The sequence below is a fragment of the Mirounga leonina genome, unplaced genomic scaffold, assembly GCF_011800145.1.
Source record: "Mirounga leonina isolate KUSES-001 unplaced genomic scaffold, KU_Mleo_1.0 Mir_115, whole genome shotgun sequence".
In the NCBI taxonomy this organism is placed as follows: Eukaryota; Metazoa; Chordata; class Mammalia; order Carnivora; family Phocidae; genus Mirounga; species Mirounga leonina.
Window position 1 is genome coordinate 6,763,583 of NW_023270268.1, and position 19,911 is coordinate 6,783,493.

The following is a 19,911-nucleotide window of genomic DNA, read 5'->3' on the forward strand; positions in this document are numbered from 1 at the left end:
GGTAACACTTACAAAAGTGTGGGGACTCTCCCCTTTGGAGTTTCTTGTTTTTTGTTTTTTTAAAGATCTTATTTATTTGAGAGAGAGCAGACTCCCTGCTGAGTGGGAAGTCCCATACAGGGCTCAATCCCAGGACCCTGAGATCATGACCTGACCTGAAGTCACACATTTAACTGACTGAGCCACTCAGGTGCCCAGTCCCCTTTGGGGTTTTTAATTCTCAGACTTACCCACTCTGAGCCTCCAGCAATTTGTCAATTATAGTTCAGGTTTTCCTACTCTGACACTGTAGAGTTACTGTAGAAGTTTCTGTTTGTGCATTTCTTTTCCAGTAAGTTGTAATTCTCTGGGTTTACCTGTCTTTCCAGTTTTAGAGACAGCAGTTTGCCCTGTGACCTTGCTTCCTTGATGGACCTAGAAGAGCTGTTCACTTTTCAGTTTGTTCAGTTTTTTACTTGTTAGAACCAGACCAGAAACTGGAAGTCCTACCTCCAGTTTTTATTTACTAGCATCATTAATTCTCCAATTTGGAAGAGATTTGAGATACCATCTAGTGCATTCCTACAGGGAATTTTCAAGGACCACCTCCCATTCCCATCCCACCCCCACCCCCAAACACCACCTTCTTCTCCATGGACAGATGAGTGCCAGTGATTGTCCTGAACACTTCCTATAAGGAGAGTGTGTTAAATTGCTCTGGTGGCTCAAAAACTCTTGTTACACCCTCTTTGGTCTTAGTTGTGTACTTGAATGATTGAAGGTATAAGGAGAGAAGGAAGAGGGAGACAGCCTGTAGGTTCCCCCCGAAGGGCCAGAGGCCACCCCAGTCCTATCCTGTAGTCTTCCATAAGGTGGTGGGGGTGACCAGACTGCATTGGAAAGTCAGAGGCCAGCAGTGCCTGTGGATATTGGGCTCATATTCCCATGCTAGTGACACCATGGGGTAAAGAAAGGTTGCTGGGGTGACTGATCCTGGGAGGGCTTCCTCTAAGAAGAGAGCTGACTGTGGGCCTTGAAGCTTCATGGGGACCTTTGACACACTGGTTAGGATTGGGAGCGGGGTTACAAGGAGAAATAAGTTAACCAGAAACTTGAGATTCAAGGAATGTAAAAGTGAAGCCAGGGGCATCCAGCACCTCAATACCAAGATTTAGGAATCATAGTTCTTACTGTGGAAAGTCTTCGGTTATGTCTCTTTCATCTGTCAAGAGTCTCCTCATCGACTCTCTATTTTAGTATCATATATCAAGAAATGGAAGAATCCTTAGAGACCATCTAGTTCAAACTTTCCCTTTACATAGATGGAGAAATTGAGGCCCAGAGGGTTAGTAGGGTGTTAACAAATAAGCAACAGGCCCAAAATGGAGTCACATGTGCTGAGCCCTACATCAGCAAACGAAGGCAATACATAGTTGAAGTTTCAGCCTCTCCCAGGAGTGTGAGCCTTAACTTGTGAGGTAATCTGCCTGGTAGACCCCCACCTTCTCCCAAAGGAAGGTGATCTTGCCAGGAACAATCCAGTCTTTGCTGGAAATTTCCTTTTTCTTCCCCCTTCTGCCTATAAAAGCTTACCATTTTGTAGAGGTCCTTGGACCTCCTTTCTACAGGCGTAATTTGCAGATATGCAGGTTTGATTCCAGACCACTGCAATAAAGTGAATATCACAATAAAGCCAGTCAAATGGATTTGTTGGTTTCCTGGTGCATATAAAAGTTATGATTATACTATGTTGTAGTCTATTAACTGTGCAATAGGATTATGTCTTTTTTAAAAAGTACAATAAATAAATAAATAGTACATATATAGCCTCAATTTAAAAATACAGACACAGAGACATGAACAAATGCTGTTGGGAAAAATGGTGACAATAGGCATGCTTATATATACTTATATACTTATATAAGTATAAATATAAGTAAGTACATATATATGTTTTTGAAGTTTCCAGAACCTTGCCCAAAGCTGGCACACAGCAGGTGCCCACCAGATACTAAAAAAAGGAAAAGAAAAAAAAAAGAGAAAGAAAAGACAAACTTGCCAAATCTGGCGGATATCAAAGCTATACTCTAAACCTGTTCAGAGCCTACAGATGGGATCCTGGGAAAAACTGGCAGAAGCTGCCTAAAAGTAAGAATTCTTAGCAGTCAGCTCCCTCCTATCTCTGGTAGAGAGACAAAAATAAAATTTCACATTGTCCTTTTCTAGATCAGGCCTTTGGTTTTTGATCTTTGAGAGTGGTTCTAGATCTTGTGAAGATAATGTCTTGTGTACCCTCTTTGTGTGTATCTCTTGGGTCCCTGGGCTTGTTTAATACTGCCAGCAATATTTACTGTTTATCTCAGTTGAAACCTAACAAGATATTTGAAATGATTTAATAATTCTATGATTAGAAATTCGGCCAAATTGGAAGCTAATATTCAGGGCTTGATAGGATTTTTTAAAGCCTTCTCTCCTAAGCTAAATGTACCCAGAGGGAAATCAGAACATTCCAACATAGGTGTATGGGTGTGTCAGTCTTTCCATACAATTCAGACAACAACCCAGTTATTTGAGGAATTAGAAGCAACTATACTTAACCTACAAATCTTTGCAAGACCAGAAGAGTAGCTCTAGAAACAATTCAAGGTCCACTTGTCCTTTTTGACAATTAACCTCACCTATTCATCTCCAAAGGCTTGTAGGTATTGTAAAATTCTGGCCTTCCAGAGCAAAAGTCCTTGGAGGAATTTGCATTCTTTAGCCATCTTTGAGATGTAAAGTTTCTACCTGTCTTCTCCAGGAACTCTTATCTTGTTATCTGGGTCATCTTCTTGAAATGCAAATTTCAGGGAGGTAATTCTTTTTTTTAATTAACATATAATGTATTATTTGTTTCAGGGGTACAGGTCTGTGATTCATCAGTCTTACACAATTCACAGCACTCACCATAGCACATACCCTCCCCAGTGTCCATCACCCAGCCACCCCATTCCTCCCACCGCCCTCCATCCATTCAGCAACCCTCAGTTTGTTTCCTGAGATTAAGGGTCTCTTAAGGTTTGTCTCCCTCTCTGGTTTTGTCTTGTTTCATTTTTCCCTCCCTTCCCCTATGATCCTGTCTTGTTTCTCAAATTCCTCATATCAGTGAGATCATATGATAATTGTCTTTCTCTGATTGATAGGGAGGTAATTCTTAACAGGAGAAAAAAACTTTAAAAGGGAAGAGGCTTTAAAAATACAAACTGCTACATAAGCTCCCTTGCCCAATACAGTCCACAGCTTCCTTGAGATCCCTTGTCAAGGACAAAGGCAAATCTTAAGTGTCTTCACAAATATCAACAGAAAGAGCTTTGACAGTCTGAGCAGGTAATTATTCCAACTCTTCTTTAAAAGTGAGTGAGTTTTGCATTATTATACCCATCTCATGGTTAAAAACATTTTTTTAAGTTTTTATTTTAATTCCAGTTAACATACAGTCATGACTAAATTTTTTTTAATTTTTTAAAGATTTTATTTATTTATTCATGAGAGACAGAGAGAGAGAGGCAGAGGGAGAAGCAGGCTCCCAAGGCGCAGGGAGCCTGATGCGGGACTCGATCCCAGGACCCTGAGACCATGACTTGAGCCAAAGGCAGACGCTTAACCATCTGAGCCACCCAGGCGCCCATGACTAAATTTTTTTAATGAACATTTTAAGGCCTCTGTTTGTGTCTGTGTATATGTAGATGTGTGGTATTTTCTACTTCTGGATGTCATTGCCACAATTAATTTGCAAAAAAGCTCTATTTAATCAGCTTGAAGAAAATCAAGCATTAATATGAAATAAGGATTTCTAAAACTCTTAGAAATATAAAAACTTAACCCAAATATTTTTCAAGTTCTGTGATCTAGGATTAATCTTTAGTAAATAAAAGCTAGTTTAAGGTTGTTGGTTTAATTAAAACAGGCATGTCTCAGGCGCCTGGGTGGCTCAGTGGGTCAAGCCATCTGCCTTCACCTCAGGTCATGATCCCAGGGTTCTAGGATGAGTCTCCCATCAGGCTCAGCGCATTCCCTGCTCAGCGGGGAGCCTGCTTCTCCCTCTCCCTCTGCTGCTCCCCCTGCTTGTGTGCGCAGGTGTGCTCTCTCTCTCTGTGTCAAATAAATAAATAAAATCTTTAAAATAAATAATAATAATAATAGAAACAACTCTGTGGGGCAACCGGATGGTGTGGAGTCTTGGGAGGCCGGCAGTGAGAGAACTCACCCAAGGCAGAACAAAGGAGATAGAAGTTTATTGAATACACCACAGGGAAGCAGTGGGCAGGACAGCAAAAAAGAGGCTGACTGCCTGGGGGCAGTGCTGGGGGCTGTAGGTAAGGAGGAAGGTGAGGAGGTATGGGAAGATATGGAATTTTCCCCTTTTTTGGTACCTGTGTCCAAGTGTAAATAGCCCATTGGTAAACTAGGGCTAGTGGATATTTTGAGGTGAGTCGCCTAATGGGCCTGTTTGCATTCAGCTGGGGGGTTGGGGGTCGCTGTGGGCCCTTCTACCTGATTCAGGTTTCCAGTGCTCAAGCCCACTGCCTAGGAGCAGCCTGTACGATCTCTGCATGCAAGGAAAGTAGGATGTATGTTTTTGCTAAGAGAAATTATGAGGAATGGAAATTAATTTTTGTCGAGGGAAAAGAAAATAATATTGTCTTTATACTTAAGCTTTTTTTTTTCCTCCAGAATGGGAAAGAGAAAAAACACAAGACAAAATATGAAAAGGAAAAAAAAAAAAGAGTAAAAAGGTGGTAGAAGGCTTGTGGAAAAGGAATCTTGGAAAATAATTTCACGTGTGGTCAAACTGGCTAAGATTGGAATGGATCTAATTAAATTGTTAAAATGAATTTTAACATCAAAAGTATACTGGTATAAAATTAGAATTGGTTTCATCTGTTTTAAGGACAAAGTTTTCTTATACTCTTGGTCTGCTCTTTAAGAGATTATAAAAGTTTTTTTTAACCTTTTAAGTAATCTTCCTAGAAAACAAAGATTTTTGTCTTGTCAATATAATTTCTTGTATTTCATATCAGATCTTTGATTACTTAAGAAAATTGAGTCTTCTCCATTAAAAGAGCTAAGGGTTTTTGTTTGTTTTACAATTATTTAACTTTCTGTATTTGCTGGTGAAGTTTCAAATTATCATTAAGGTTAAATAGATAACCAAATATTCTTTCATCCTGAACTATGATCCTATTTGACTGTTTGTAAAACCTTTTGATATTTTTGACAAACTTCACAAAAATCAAATGCTAAATGAAGTCTTTTTTAACCTCAAGCTTACTGTGGGGTATTTCAGAGGGTCCCTGGAACATCTTAAAAGATTTGTTCTTGGGGTCCCTGGCTGGCTCAGTTAGTGGAATGTGTGGCTCTTGATCTCAGGGTCATGAGTTCAAGCCCCTCACTGGTGAGAAGAAAAGGAAGGAAGGAAGGAAGCGGGGGAGGGAGGAAGGAAGGAAAAGTTCTGTTCTCTCTACTTATAAAAAGGGAATTGTTAAACCAATTAGGCTTATTTGATGTTAAATTACAGGGGAAGCATTGTCAAATAAGAAGTGATATACTAAGCCCTTTTAATGTTTTATTTGTATAGTTACCTATAAGTGTTCCAGAAACTGTGAAATTCCTGGAAATCTGATATGTCCTGGTATAATGTTATCAGTCATAATTTCAGTTACTATCTTAAAATGTTGTGTAAAGAAATAACCAAATTTCCTTGTTGATCCATTATAATGAGCTTTCAACCGATCTTTAACTGTGGGCATTGTAAGTCCTCATCATTTACAGACAGTTGTCGTTTCACTCAGATGCTTTTGCCAAAGTGTTTCTGCAAAAGTGCTTCATCTTAGGGCACCTGGGTGGCTCAGTTGGTCAAGCATTGACTCTTGACTTTGGCTCAGGTCATGAACTCAGGGTCACTGAGTGTGAGGCCTACTTAAGATTCTCTTTCTCCCTCTGCCTCTCGCCCTCCCGCACCTCTCCTGTGCAGCACATGCTCTCCCTCTCTCTTAAAAAAAAAAAAAAAAGTGCTTTATCTTCAAGGAGATTCAGGGAAAGGACTTTGAAAAGTACAGGTTTCTGATAACTTTAAGATCATAAAACAGAACTGGGTAAGGATTTCCAGAACTAATGGAAAAACTAGATTCAAGCAAAACAGTACTAATTACATGGGTCTGAATGAATGTAGGAGGATGATTATAATTTTTTATGACTTTTGTTTGAAACATTGCTGGTTCCTTAATTAAATTTTGTTTTTCCAGATTTAAGGAAACCTTTTCTCTTAAGCTATCTAAGACTTACTTGGTAAAGAACAGCTTTGTAAACAAAGATGAAACATTTACTTTTTCTTCTTGATCCTGATCCCTCCAGAATTCAGAGATTTTTGAGTATTCTTTACATGGCAATATAATTATTTATTTGCATAAGTTCAATAAGAATCTGGTCTCCTTGTAACAGGACATAATTTGAAACATTGGCTATATTACCAATGTTATATTACCTATATTACTGGAATGTCATATGTATAGACTCGATAGGAGCAGACAGCTTTAAGGGAGTAAAGGTGACTTTATGAGGCCAATGAAGCCCCTTGGAAAAATCAGCCTGATACTCTGCTTACAGGGTTGCTGGCAGTCTTACCAGGTGAGTAAGGAAGGTTATCTCCTGACAGCCCCAGGAATCTCAAAATATTTTGGGGACCTTGAGAAAGGAGGAATTCACCCAAACCATAGGTATTGCAGGTAAAAATCTAATGATGAGCCCTTGGCTTGGCTTTCTGGCCTCAGAAGCTTTGAAGAGTTCACTATGAGATTCCTTATGAAAAGTTGAAGCAAAGCAGTCTCTAAAAGGAGCTTATATGCTCAATTGTTATTCTTACTGCACTTATAGGAAGAATCAGGCTGAGTTTAATGAATATTAATTTTACTGTGATTATCTTTCATAGAAAAAAATGGAGGTAATTGTAGATAGAAAAGTTACATATGTACCATATAGATGTTAGATTCTAGCCCTGTTAATTGTCTTTGAGGGATTGTTATACACCTGTGAACTAGACTAGATTCTGAATTCTAGTTTCCTCAAGTATCTGGCTACAACTCTCCAAACTAACATTTCCAATTTTCTCCCACCCTTCTGATTTGGAGTCACTTAGAACAAAGTCTGCCCTTGAACCTCCTTGGAAGGGACTATACAAGTCCTCCTCACTACCCAGATGGCAGCCAAACTTCAGGAACTTGGACCTTGGGTCCACATCTCTCAATTAAAAAGGGCTCCTTCAGAGTCCAGGAACTGGAATGTCAGTCCAGCTGCAGTGCTCAAAATCAAACTGATGAGGAAGAGAATGTAGACTGCTTCCACCCAAGACACTGGATCAACACTTATTAACTAGTTTAATTAAACGTGAAACATTTTCTTCTCTTCTTTCCTTCCCTTTACTCTGTATTGGCCTGGAAAGATAACACCATCATCTGTATCTCCTAGGCCATTGCAAAGGGGGGTAACCCTGCAGACTGCTGGATTTGTCATCAAAAGCTCTGACCTGTCCATGATGGTAGAAGGAGTGCTACCTTAGCAGGAGTGGTTTGTGCCCCGACAGGACTAATCTTTGTCTGGGGTGGTTATCATCCTCCTTGGGCCTGTGGATGCCCAGATAGCTGGCAGATAGCTGGGCAGTGCCCCTAGCTGTTCATGAACAGACACCTCACTGGTTGACACCCCTGAATTTACATTGTCAAGTTAGAAAGGACCTACTTGGAGGCTTTCATCATTCATGATTTGCTTCCTTTGGAGGTCCCTGTTTCCCCCAGTTAGGAGCGAACACGAGTGAGGCTATGATCAGGAAACTGTCCTTAACTCTGGAAAGTATTGGCAGAATCTGTGCCATAGCAATAGCTGCCAACAAAGATCCTTAGACTCGCTGGCCAAAGTTGTTCTTGCTAATAGAATAGGCTTTAATTATCTTTTAGCTGAGGAGTGAGGTATCTGTGCTGTGGTCAACACCACAGGCTGTACCCGGATTAGTGCTTCTGGGGAAGTTGAAACTCAGCTAAGTAAGATCACTGAGCAAACCACTTGGCTTAAAAAGGTGGCTCCTTCTATGGGATCTTTTTTTGACTTATTTGATTTTGATTGGTTTGTGTTTTGGGGACCATGGCTCTGAAGTGCACTCCAGACATTGGGAATTACCCTGCTTACAAGAATCATAGTAGTCTCCTTGGCATGCTGTATTCTCTCCAAAGCTTTAAATGCATGTTTGCAGCCACTGACCACCAAGCAAATGATCTCCCTAAGACTGGACTGTCAAAGAAGGACCAAAGAGAATGACCAACTAAAAAACTGTGAACCTGAAGTCATGATCTGTGAACACCAGAGAGACTCAGCAAAAAACATCATGAACTGTGACTGTCACAAAGAGGATAAGTTAAAGCTGTGAGAACTTCAGCACGGTAGCTGAGAGTGGCACAATGCCTTATATTTTGATCCCATCTGTTAGTTAAGCTTAGAGTCTGATCAAAAGGAGAAATTGTGAAAAAAGACATAATAGACTCAAAATAGAGTCACTTGTGCTAAGCCCCATGTCAGCAAACCAAGACTTAACACCTGACCTCATTGCAATTTCAGTCTCTCCCAGGAATGTGACTTTTAACCGAGTCAATCTGGAATTACCTGGTCAGCACTAGTGAGGTAAATCTACTTGATAGACCCCCAATCTTCCCCCAAAGGAAGGTGGCTTTGCCAGAAACATTCACTCTTTGCAGGAAATTTTCTTTTTTTCTGCCCTTTTGTGCCTATGAAAGTCTTCTGTTTTGTACAGCTCCTTGGAGCTCCTTTCTGCTTGCTAGATGGGATGCTGCCCATTTCATGAATCATTGAGTAAAGCCAATTAGATCTTTCAATCTACTCAGATGAATTTTGTTTTTTTAACAAGAGACAGACTCAGAATCATAGTGAATCAGTAGCAGTGCCCAAGTTTCCTGCCTCCTAGCTCCAGCTCCCTTGGCTACTTGAAGCCAAAGAAGCAAAAATCCTCTCCCTGACTGGAGTAGGAAGATGATGCAGGCTGAGGACAGGCTCCTGTCTCCATCTCAGTTCTCTTCCATCGGGGGAGCACCGTATTGGGCAGTGGCAACTGACAGCATCTGTTTTCTTGGTAATTCGGTTGAGGTGATCCTGAGAACAAGCACATGCAAGAAAGCTAGGTAAGGAAGAAAAGATAGAGCTGGGGACAGTGGTGAGACTGGTGGAGAATTCGGGATGGGGCAGAGAGGGAGGTACTCTCCTTACGCTGGGTCATGGGCCCTTGCCTCTGCCCTGCCTTGACCTGCTATGCATGCTGGCTGACTAATAAAAGCCAGCAGCTGGGCTGGCCAGGGGACCAGATACAGGCATGCTGTGTCCAGAACTGCCCCTACAGGCTTGCTTCCTTGCATTCCTTTCACCTCTGCTCTTCAGTCTCTCTTAAAATGGTTCAGAATTCAAACATGAGAAGGCTTTCCCATGCATACAAAGGCAAATATGTGAATGTGTGTGTGCGCATGTGCATGCTGCACATACATGTGTATTTTTCCCTAATGCCATCTTCAGTCCTATCATTCCCCACCTCCCATGACTGAACTAGATGCTTTCCAAGCCCTGGGTCTACCTCCAGTAGACCTCTTCCAGGGTAAAAAGGATGGGGGCTTTTTAATCTTTGGGAGATTCCTCCTCTCGGAGGTCCTGTTATTCTCCAGTCCTGTAAGAATCCTGACCTACCAGCCACCATGTGCCCCATCCCAACCTTGACTCCAGCAGAGACTTCCACAGCTGAGGTTATGATCGAGGGAGACTTTGTCCTGTGTTCCCCTGTTATCACTAAGATTACCTATTATAAATGAAGTTCCCTGCAGCCGCTTGCTTGTGCCTTCTCTTGGTCATGTGTTAATGGTTTCTTCCTCAATTAGAGTAGAGCTCAAAATGCACTCTTGGCTCTTCTGTAATTGCTGTGTGCTCTTGGATTGTCTTCGGTACTGAGGAGGAAAGGCATTTATGCCCTTGGTGGGTCTCTTGGCCTTCTTGCTACCCTACCACGTGCCAGAGACCCCTAGGAGAAAGATAAGATCAGCATCATCAAGAGGCCAGATTGGGCTGCTGACTGAGTTAGTATGCAAGCTGGGTCCCTGCTACTCTCCTGACTTACCCCATTGTCTGTTGTGGGCTGGTCCCTAGAAGGGAATTCTGTATCCCTCTGAGTGTTGGAACTACTCTCAGAATTTGGGGTCTAGTCCAGAGTGGACTAGTTCTTCATCATATTCTGTCCTTCCCAGGCTACAGCCAGGGAGTTGAAGTGTGACAGGTCAGGCCAGGCAAGGCTGGATTAAATATTAACACAGCTGTCATTGCTGCTCAGAGGGGCCAGTGCCCCCAAGCCAAGCTGCAGAGCTGTTTGGTGGCCCCAGGCTGACCGGTAGACATGGCTCGGTTTGCCCAGGTCCTGGCTGAAATAGGTGACTTTGGACGCTTCCAGGTACAACTGCTGATACTGCTGAGTATCCCCAACTTCCTGTGTGCTTACTACATGTTTGCCCAGGTCTTCATGATCCAGGATGAGGCCCACCACTGCTCAGTGGCCTGGGTCAAGAACCACACTTTGAACCTGAGTGCTGCCGAGCAGCTGACAATGAGCGTGCCTCTGGATGCTGCAGGCAAGCCTGAGTCCTGCCTCATGTTCCAGCCGCCCCCGGACGGTGCCAGCCTGGAGGACATCCTCAGCCACCGCTTCAATGGGACGCAGCCTTGCGAGGCAGGCTGGGAGTATCCTGAGGACAGGCCCCTGTCCCTAAAGAACGAGGTAGGACTGCCCTTCTGCCTGTCTGCCTCTTTGGGGTTGGTCAGCAACTCTGTCTGGTCTTCTGCCCTCAGCGACTGGTCTTGCCACTTCTGCCCTTAAGCACCCATGCCCAAATGATGGACCATTGGAGTGACTTTTTTTTTTTCCTTTTTGCCACTCATCCTGCTTTTCTCTTTGTCCTCCAACTATTGGCCCCTCTCCCTCTCTCCATTTTCTCTGTCTGGTTTGTCTGCCTATCTTTCCATGCATCTTTCCCTATCATTTTGTTTGTCCCTCTGCCTGTCTGCCCAGTTGTCTGCCTTTCTGTCTGTCCCCTCCTGCTTTCCTGTCTTTGTATCTTTCTCTCCCTGCAGTGTTCCCATCTATCGGTCCCTTGGCCTTTGTCATTCAGTCGGCCCCTGCGCTCTGCCTGCTTACCTGGCTTCTGGTATCCCTGTCCACTTGTCTGCCCTCCTGCTTGCCTGCCTTCCGTGGGCCTCCTGCCTTCTAGCTGCTCTCTCTGGAGCTATGCCCACCCGCCCTCTGCGGCACCGGAGGGCGCAGATGACAGTACCTGCTCTGCTAAACTCGTTTTCTTGGGAAGGATCCAGGCAGATAAACAGATTCCCATTCCAGCCACCTGAGCAAGAACGGCTCCCTGGAAGCATCCGTGCCCACTCTGCTGCTTCCCAGAAGCTGGGACTGAGGCGCAGAGGAGAGAGATGATTTGGTCAGGGCAACCCAATGAGCTTATCATGGAGGTGGGGCTCCCACTCAGCTCCCTGCAGGAGCAGGAAAGAGCACAGATGGTCCAGAATCCTGAGGCATGGGCATCGTTGGGGCGGGGGGGGGGGGGTTCTGAACAACTCACCTTGATGGTGGTGAATACTGAGCCTTTGTGGAGAGGGGAATCAGAGTCCAGAGGTTCAACATTCATTTTTTTCCCCCCATGAGTAAAAAAGTATTTTATTTTTAGAAGCTTTCAGAGGATGATGCTTTAACCAAAGGCATTCACATTTTTTTTAAAGATTTTTTTATTTATTTATAAGTTATCTCTGCACCCATTTTGGGCCTCAAATTCACAACCCTGGGATCAAGAGTTGCGTGCTCTACCAACTGAGCCAGACAGGTGCCCCAGGCATTCACTTTTTTAAATGTGACCAGAAACTTGCCCCCAGAACCCTTGCAGCCTGAGAATATGTCCTGCTTGTCTTCTTCCTGACCCTCCACCTCATTCTGCCCCACAGGGGTGTAAACAGCCTAGGAGCTCTCCCAGCAGAGCCCAGGCCGGTCCTCACTGGCCTCTCCATGTCCCCGGCATCACCCTCATGGTAGGGCCAGCCTCCACTGGTCCTCAGATGCTATGGGTGCCTACCTCCACGCGTGCTCAAACTCTGCCCACCTGGCCAAAAACCATCCTTAAAGCCAGGCAAACAACCAGACTGCTCGGAGCCAACTCTAGTCCTGTTCATACCCTGTGTCGGACTCTTTGTGTACTTTTATTCAGCCAGAGCTCCCTGAGTGTTTACTGTACAGGGAACAGCCCGAGGAGGGAGGTACCTTATTCTTCTTAACTGAGGGTTTGGGATTCCCCTCTGTCTTTAATCATCAACCTAGCTAGCACTGGGGTTGGGCCTTGGACCTCTTGTCCTTCCCTATCATGTTTCTCCTGCTCCAACCCTCCTGAGGACTTTGATTCTCAAGAGAATGTACGTCTTTGGTACTTTGTGCCCTGCACCAAATGATAACTCCAACTTCGCTTCGAGAGCTACATTGATGTGAGATCTTCTACCTCTGTTTCCCATCTACGAGGAGGGGCTCTGCCACACCAACTCAGGGGACTCTCTGAGCTGACATCCCAACTTCCCTTATTATAACCAGCAGCTTCACAATCAAATTGAAATTCAAACAGGCCTAATTTGAGAAGAAAAGAGCATGCTGCCTTATAGGCTATGTGTTCTTTTTTTTTTTTTAAGGTTTTTTTTTTTTTTAAGATTTTATTTATTTATTTGAGAGAGAGAATGAGAGAGAGAGAGAGCACATGAGAGGGGGGAGGGTCAGAGGGAGAAGCAGACTCCCTGCTGAGCAGGGAGCCCGATGTGGGACTCGATCCTGGGATTCCAGGATCATGACCTGAGCTGAAGGCAGTCACTCAACCAACTGAGCCACCCAGGCGCCCTAGGCTATGTGTTCTTAAAGAAGAGAGTATGTTTCTCCTTCTCAGTCTACCTCCCAACATTTCCTGGGGGTCCATCCATGGTAAAAGAAAATATGACTCCCAGCCTTGTCCACATGAACTTCTGAATAGGGAGGAAAATAGACTTGGAGTGAGTAACAACAGTGTGATCCATCCTGGGACCAGAGAAGGGGCAGGAATGGGACGGAAGGGGTATCAGAGAGAATAGCCATTTCTAGGACTGGAGGCATGAAAATGCTTGGCAAGTTTGAGGAATGCTGACATACAAAGAGGTTGGGAAATGGGCAAGAGCCGACTCTTAAACCATCTTAGACACAGAGCTGAGGAATTTGGGCCTTCTCCCAGAGACCAAGGGGAACCACCAAAGCTTTTGGAACAGGGGAGGGAGATGTGACAGGTGTGTACCAAGAATGGGGGAGGGTGTCTGTGTGCCTCTGCGGCAGGCCCCAGACAGAACCATCCACTGTGGGTGTTAGGGCTGGGGAGGTTCATGGCTGGCGTTCCAAGGGGGAGCCCTCTTGTCTCCATTCCCTCTGCAACATGATCCACCACTTCTTGGCACCTCTCCAAGCCTTGGTCTCTGTGGCTGCACAGTGGGAATGATAAGCCTTTATGTGGTTAAAATGAGGATTTAATGAAATAAGGGGTATATAAACTATAAGGAGGTGGGGCATGGTCACCACTGCGTAGGGGCACCAGCCTTGGATTGGCACCCATGCCTTCAGTCTGAGATGTCTGTCACCAGCTGTGACTTTCATGAGCACGGTGGCCAATGCACCCTCTGCTGAGCTAACATTTACTGAGGGCTTCCTGGGTGACAGCCACTGTGCTGATAAGCATGTCACACGTGTCAATGCCTTTATTCCTATTGGGGGACACTACATAGTATATTTTATCCCCATTTTGCACATGGGAAACCAAGGCACCAACAGATGGGCTAGCAGCCTCAAAGTCACACAAAGTTGCTCAGTTCAGACTCCAGAGGCTGACAGCAGCAGGCCTTTATTTATTATTTATTTTAAAGAGTGTCTAACTACAAAGGCAATCTGTGGTTGCTAAATAAAACCAAACAAACTAGAACTAGGTGGAATAAGTTCAAATCCCCTGTCCTGCCTCACTTCATTCCCAGGGGCAAGCAGTTAATCATTTGACATAATATTGAAAATTAACAGTTGTTGAGAACAGCAGTATGAGCACAATGGTATCTCCTGATTAATTTCTTGCTAAAAGTTATTTTGACTGATGATGATTGGCTAGTTGTCTAGCTGTAGGTATTAGTTCATTTATTGATTCATTCAGTAAAAATTCTCTTCACTTTTACTCCGTTTCAGTCCTTGTCTGGGGCAAAAGGGGATGTCTGAACTCCATTGCCATCCAGCAGTGGGACCTAGGATAATGTGTGTAACCCCTCCTCGCCCAGGGGAGTGTACTAGCAAATCAAGGATTGTTGTCAGAATTAGATAACACATGTGAAGCATTTAGCAGACTACCCAACACAGAGTGAGCCCTCCAAAGGCATTAGTCATTGTGAAGCTATCTCCATGATATCTCCTGTGGAGGAGAGCTCATGAGTCTGTTCCCCTTGCAAACATTCATGAATGGAGCTGAGCTGTGAGCAGGGGGCACAGAAGTCCCTGATGGTCCCACAGACCAGTGGGGGTGGGGGTCAGTCACACAGGCTTCCTGTATGCACACCTGCAGTAGACGTGTGTGGAGTTATCTGGACATGCATATTTTCTCCACTCAGTTTCTCAGTCCATCTGTTAGGTTCTCTCTGTGAGTCTCCAGGTGGGTTGCCCCATCTCCGTGTGTGCATGCGAGTGAATGCCTACACACACGTGCATGTTCTTCCATCCTAATCTTCTGCAAGTGGCGTGTGAGGGCTCCTTGGGATTCTCACCGCCTGTGAATGATTAGAGTTTCAGAGAGATTTTGCAGCCAGATGAGAAAATTTGAAGAGGCCCAAGTAGGTCACAGGGGTGCTCTGGCTGTGGGGAAGAGGCCCCATTTGTCAGGAAGCAGCAATAAGTCCTGTATCAGAGGTTCCAAACTTTGGATTCTTAATGTGTCAGTAGTTCTCTATATCGTCTCCAGGCCAAAAGAAAAACCTAACAGTTTTATGTATTAACTAATTAGGTCCAAACAATTTAATAAGTAATTATGTTCCAACAACTTAGTAGCTGTTTTAAGGAATAATATGCACGCAGGGCGCCCGGGTGGCTCAGTTGGTTAAGCGTCTGACTTCGGCTCAGGTCATGATCTCAGGGTCCTGGGATCGAGCCCCGTGTCCTCAGGCTCCTCGCTAGGCAGGGAGTCTGCTTGTCCCTCTCCCTCTGCCCCTCCTCCCTGCTCATGCTCTCTTGCTCTCACAAATAAATAAAATCTTAAAAAAAAAAAATAACACATGTAAACTGAGAGAAAATATTTTTCATTTTTAAATAAATACAATCAACTACTAATGGGATGTATGTACCTATTGAGAGCCGCACGACGTCTCCATCCTTGAACATTTTCCGCTCCACATGGTGCTTGCTTTTTTCAAAACAACTGCCAGAAATACAGCTTCACATAGATATGATGTCACTGAAAGGAATGTGGCATGATCTCATGTTGAAACAGAACTGTCCTTACTTGGCAGTTCTTGTAATATCAGATGGATGTTAAGTATTGATTGCTATATTTCCCTTTAAAATGTCAGATATTGTTCATTGACACACACAGACTGGTGTCCTAGGGTGCCTTTGCGCACAGTTCGGGAACCATGGGCATCTGTCCCAAGAGTTTTGTAAGTGGGTGGGCTAGATGACAAAGGACTTGCTGTCAGCTGCCCCAAGTTCACATCTGCCTGTGTCTGCCTCAGTTCAACCTAGTGTGTGATCAGAGGCACCTGAAGGAGACCTCACAGTCGGTGTACATGGCCGGGCTCCTCGCTGGGTCTCTCATCTTTGGGCCTCTCTGTGACTGGTAAGAACCTTGACCAGCTCACCCCCGCCCTAGCACGCTCCTGTGCTCCTGGCACGGTTTCCCTCCATACCCTTCACTGGTGCCCAGGATAGGGCAATGCGTCCTCTGTCAGCTAGAGCACCCAGGGCAGGCCTGGGTCTCCCTGCCTTTCTTCCCCTCAGAGACGGGCCCTCACGGCCCTGCCCCTTTGTTACCCCAGGATCGGCCGCAAGGCCACTATCCTGGTGCAGCTACTCCTCCTCGCCCTCATCGGCCTGACCACGGCCTTTGTGCCCAGCTTCGCGCTCTACATGGTCCTGCGTTTTGCCGTGGCTACTGCTGTCGCTGGGTACACCTTCAGTAATGTGACCCTGCGTGAGTATCTGGGTCCTGAAGCCTTGAGCTATGACGTGAGGCCTTGGGGTCTGAGTGGGCCACGCGCCCAGACTGCCTGTGGGAGCCTTGTCAGGCACCCATACCACAAGTGGTCACACACAAGGGGGACTGAGGCCCACGTGGACAGAGGGGCATCCAGGGAGTGCCAGGGAGGGAGAGGGCAGGGGCTGGCCCACCCTCAACCTCTCTGCACAGTTACAGAGTGGGTGGGGCCCTCGAGGCGGACTCAGGCCGTGGTCCTGGCCCAGTGCGCCTTCTCCATGGGGCAAATGGCGCTAGCAGGACTCGCCTATGGCATCCGGAACTGGAGGCTTTTCCAAATAGCTGGCACGGCACCGGTCTTGCTGCTCTTCTTCTACTTCTGGTGAGGAGGTACTTCCCAGGAGCAAGCCACCCCCAGGCTAGTTGTGCGGAGGTGTGGTTGGAGCGTAATACTCAAATTCACCTCACGGGACACTCCAAAGTGCAAGGGGTGTGGGGTTCCGTATGCACTGGAGCCCTTGGGGGAGCGGGGGGCTCCGCGGTCACAGCCATTCCGGACTTGCAGGGCTCTGCCAGAGTCAGCTCGGTGGCTTCTGACCCGGGGGAGGGTAGAGGAGGCTAAACAAGTGATCCAGAAGGCAGCCTCGGTCAACAAGCGGAGAGTCTCCGCAGAGCTCCTGAGCCAGGTACTTCTTACAGGCTGAGCTCAGCCCTGCCCCTGCCCCTGGCCTGCACAGGCCTTTCTGCCTGGCCCCTCACTGTGCATCTCCCTACCAGCTCGTCCCAGAGAAGACAGGCCCCTCAGGGAATGCCCTGGATCTGTTCAGGCACCCCCAGCTCCAGAAGATGACCCTGATCCTCTTCTGTGTCTGGTGAGTACACCAGGGCCCAGGCCAATCCCCCCCGCCCCCCCCCCCCCCCACCCCCCACCCCCCCACAGGCTCATGCCCAAGGCCCTGAGGCAGCTGGGGGATGGTGACTGACTGTCTGTCAGGGACGACTGTGTGGCATGACTGGTTTCTCCTTGGCTGTGCTCCTGTCTCCTGCCGGGACTCCCTCTCCGGCAGGCTCCCCCTGAGAGTGATGGTTTCTCATCACCCAGCAGTCACAGGGATTCCTGGACACTTTGTAGGTTTGTGGACAGCCTGGGCTACTTTGGCCTGAGCCTCCAAGTCGGTGACTTTGGCCTGGACATCCACCTGACGCAGCTAGTCTTCGGAGCAGTTGAGGTGCCTGCCCGCTACTCCAGCATCTTCATGATGCAATGGTTGGGCCGCAAGTGGAGCCAGATGTTGACTCTGGTTCTGGGTGGCCTCATGTGTATTGCCATCATCTTTGTCCCAGCAGGTACCAGGGCTGGCTCTCCCACACCCGTGTCTCCCCCCCCGCCTGCCCCAGCTACCAGAAGCCCATCGCCTCCCTTCCAGGAGCGAGGGCTCCCCTGGGGTCCGGGAGCAGATGGGCGTCTGGGAGGGCAGGGCAGGGGCGGGGCCCAGGGTGTGGGCTGTCTCCCGGCACGTGGCTGACCAGCATCCTCCACCAGATCTGCCAGTGGTGGTCACTGTGCTGGCTGTGGTGGGCAAGTTTGCCACGGCCGCCAGCTTCACCATCTCGTACGTGTACAGTGCCGAGCTCTTCCCCACCGTCATCCGGTAAGGGCTGCTCCTCTGCCCCGACACCCTGACCTTGGCCGTGCCTCTCTGCCCTCACCACTGTTCCACAGACCGCTTATGAGGCTGGCTCGGGCAGCAGTGCTGGGGCCGCTACAGTCTAGTCCCCATGTTATCCTAGGCAGTGGAGGGCAGATACAGAAGTAGGCCATGCCCTGGCCTTGTCAAGACCGGGGTGGAGGAAGTCTAAGAATGAACGGCTGAGAAGGAGGACTCAGGTGGAGGTTGGGGGGTTAGGCAGGAGGTATAGTCTTTGATCTGAGATTTGGCAGGTGAGCAGGAGGGCAGCAAATAGTCAGGCCTAGAGGTGGGAGAAGCATGGCACCCGGCTGGACAGCAAGCAGTTAGTGTGGGGAAGCGGAGACAAAAGGCTGGCAGGGCCGGGCGAGCCGAGGGAGCCGGTGGGGCCATAATGAGGGCCTGGGCTTGCCCAAGGTAGAGCTGGGGTGGAGCTGTGGCCTGGAGTTGAGGCTGGGTCCACTCAACTTGTACTGGCCTTCCCCCAGGCAGACGGGCATGGGGCTGATGGGCATCTTCTCGAGGACTGGGGGTATCCTCACCCCTCTTGTGATCCTGCTGGGCGAGTACCAGGCGGCCCTCCCCATGATCGTCTACGGCAGCCTCCCTGTTGGGGCAGGCTTACTCTGTGCCCTGCTGCCGGAGACGCGTGGCCAGCCCCTGAAGGACACCATCAAGGACCTGGAGCAGGGGCCCCACCCTCGGTGAGCTGCTTGCTTTCTCTGAAGCCCAGACCGCCACCTCAGCATGTGTGCACTGTTGCGTAGAGCCCAGAGGGGCCCTCAGGAGCCACAGACATCTGACTGACTTTGGGCCAGGGGAGGGGTGGTGAGGGACTTGGCGGTGGGACTAATTCTTGGCCAGTCAGTGATGGCCTCCTGTTCCCTCCAGGCCTCCAGAGTCAGCACCTTCAGGAAAGGAGACAGAGGCCTCAGGAAGAACTTCCAGCCCAGGGGTGACTTTTGTGAGCAGTACGTACTTCTGATTGTGTCTCTTGAGCCCGAGTGGCAGCAGGAGCTGCCTGAACACCCCCTGGAAAAGGCTGGGCCTGCCCAGGAGCCCCGCCTCGCAGATGGGGGCAGCGCACCCTGGCCTGGCCCCCATGCCGGCCGCTGGCTGCCTCGTCCTGAAGCACCCCGGTGGGCCTCCCTCTTCTCATTGCTTCTCATCAGCTTTCTCACCCCAGCACCCTCCCAGACCCCGAGCTGGGGTAGGTTCTGAGGTGTATCTTGGGCTTCACTTGTTCTCTGTCAGTCTTGTGGGAGTATGGCTCCTCTGGTCCCCTCAATCTGGGATCCCCCAGCCCTCGAAACAGTTAAGCTCAGAACAGAGCAGATGCTTATGGCCTTTCCAAGGATGTGGCAGTAGGAGGAGAGAAGGTTTGAAGCTGTGACCTCTCTCCAGGCCAGTGGGAGAAAAGGCTGTGGATGAGGAGAAGGTTGTATTTCCTTCTAGTGGCTGAGCCAGGCCCCGCTAGCTCAGGTGGGGCTGATGAGAAAATAAAAGGCAAGCGGAGGGCAAAAACCAAACTGACCCTCTTACATCTCCCCTCCCCCCAAGATGTGAGGGGGATACATGTGACATTTCTCAGGCACTCCTGACTGCCCAAGAACGAAGGAAGGAAAAAGCAAATGGTCACCTGATAAAGATCACAGTTTTTACAAGAAAAGCACAATCTTGAGAGTAGTCAGACCTCCAGAAACCTATAGCCTCAATTTCCTGGAGCCCTAACATCACCTCCCACCTCCATAGGATAAAAAAACCCCTATATAATCAGTCACTCCTCACACGTAGAATGCATCCTTTTCTGCCCAAGGGGTCCTGTCACGGTGCTTTAATAAAAATCACCTTTTTGGGGCGCCTGGGTGGCTCAGTTGGTTAAGCGACTGCCTTCGGCT

At 47.4% G+C, this 19,911-nt stretch overlaps 1 protein-coding gene across 2 annotated transcripts; it reads left to right on the top strand.

Annotated features, from left to right (window-relative positions):
• Positions 1–6,040: 6,040 nt before the first annotated feature.
• Positions 6,041–19,911, top strand: SLC22A13 (solute carrier family 22 member 13). 2 transcript variants are annotated; one of them, XM_034992185.1, is made up of 10 exons: positions 6,041–10,828; positions 15,865–15,968; positions 16,168–16,322; positions 16,539–16,707; positions 16,891–17,011; positions 17,103–17,197; positions 17,458–17,672; positions 17,869–17,977; positions 18,502–18,717; positions 18,905–19,911. In XM_034992185.1, the coding sequence occupies exons 1-10, from the start codon at positions 10,451–10,453 to the stop codon at positions 18,996–18,998; spliced, it is 1,656 nt and encodes a 551-aa protein (XP_034848076.1). In that variant the 5' UTR covers positions 6,041–10,450; the 3' UTR covers positions 18,999–19,911. The 2 variants fall into 2 exon arrangements, with proteins under 2 accessions (XP_034848076.1, XP_034848083.1); XM_034992192.1 differs by lacking the exons at positions 17,458–17,672; positions 17,869–17,977; positions 18,502–18,717 and having other exon boundaries at positions 16,168–16,707.

What these genes read in the sequence shown, in the direction of transcription:
- SLC22A13 (XM_034992185.1), top strand. Translation starts at nt 10,451, where the DNA reads ATGGCTCGGTTTGCCCAGGTCCTGGCTGAAATAGGTGACTTTGGACGC. An exon ending in CTTCAGTAATGTGACCCTGC is followed by an intron (nt 16,323 to 16,538) that starts GTGAGTATCTGG and finishes CTCTCTGCACAG; the next exon opens with TTACAGAGTGGGTGGGGCCC. An exon ending in CTGATCCTCTTCTGTGTCTG is followed by an intron (nt 17,198 to 17,457) that starts GTGAGTACACCA and finishes GACACTTTGTAG; the next exon opens with GTTTGTGGACAGCCTGGGCT.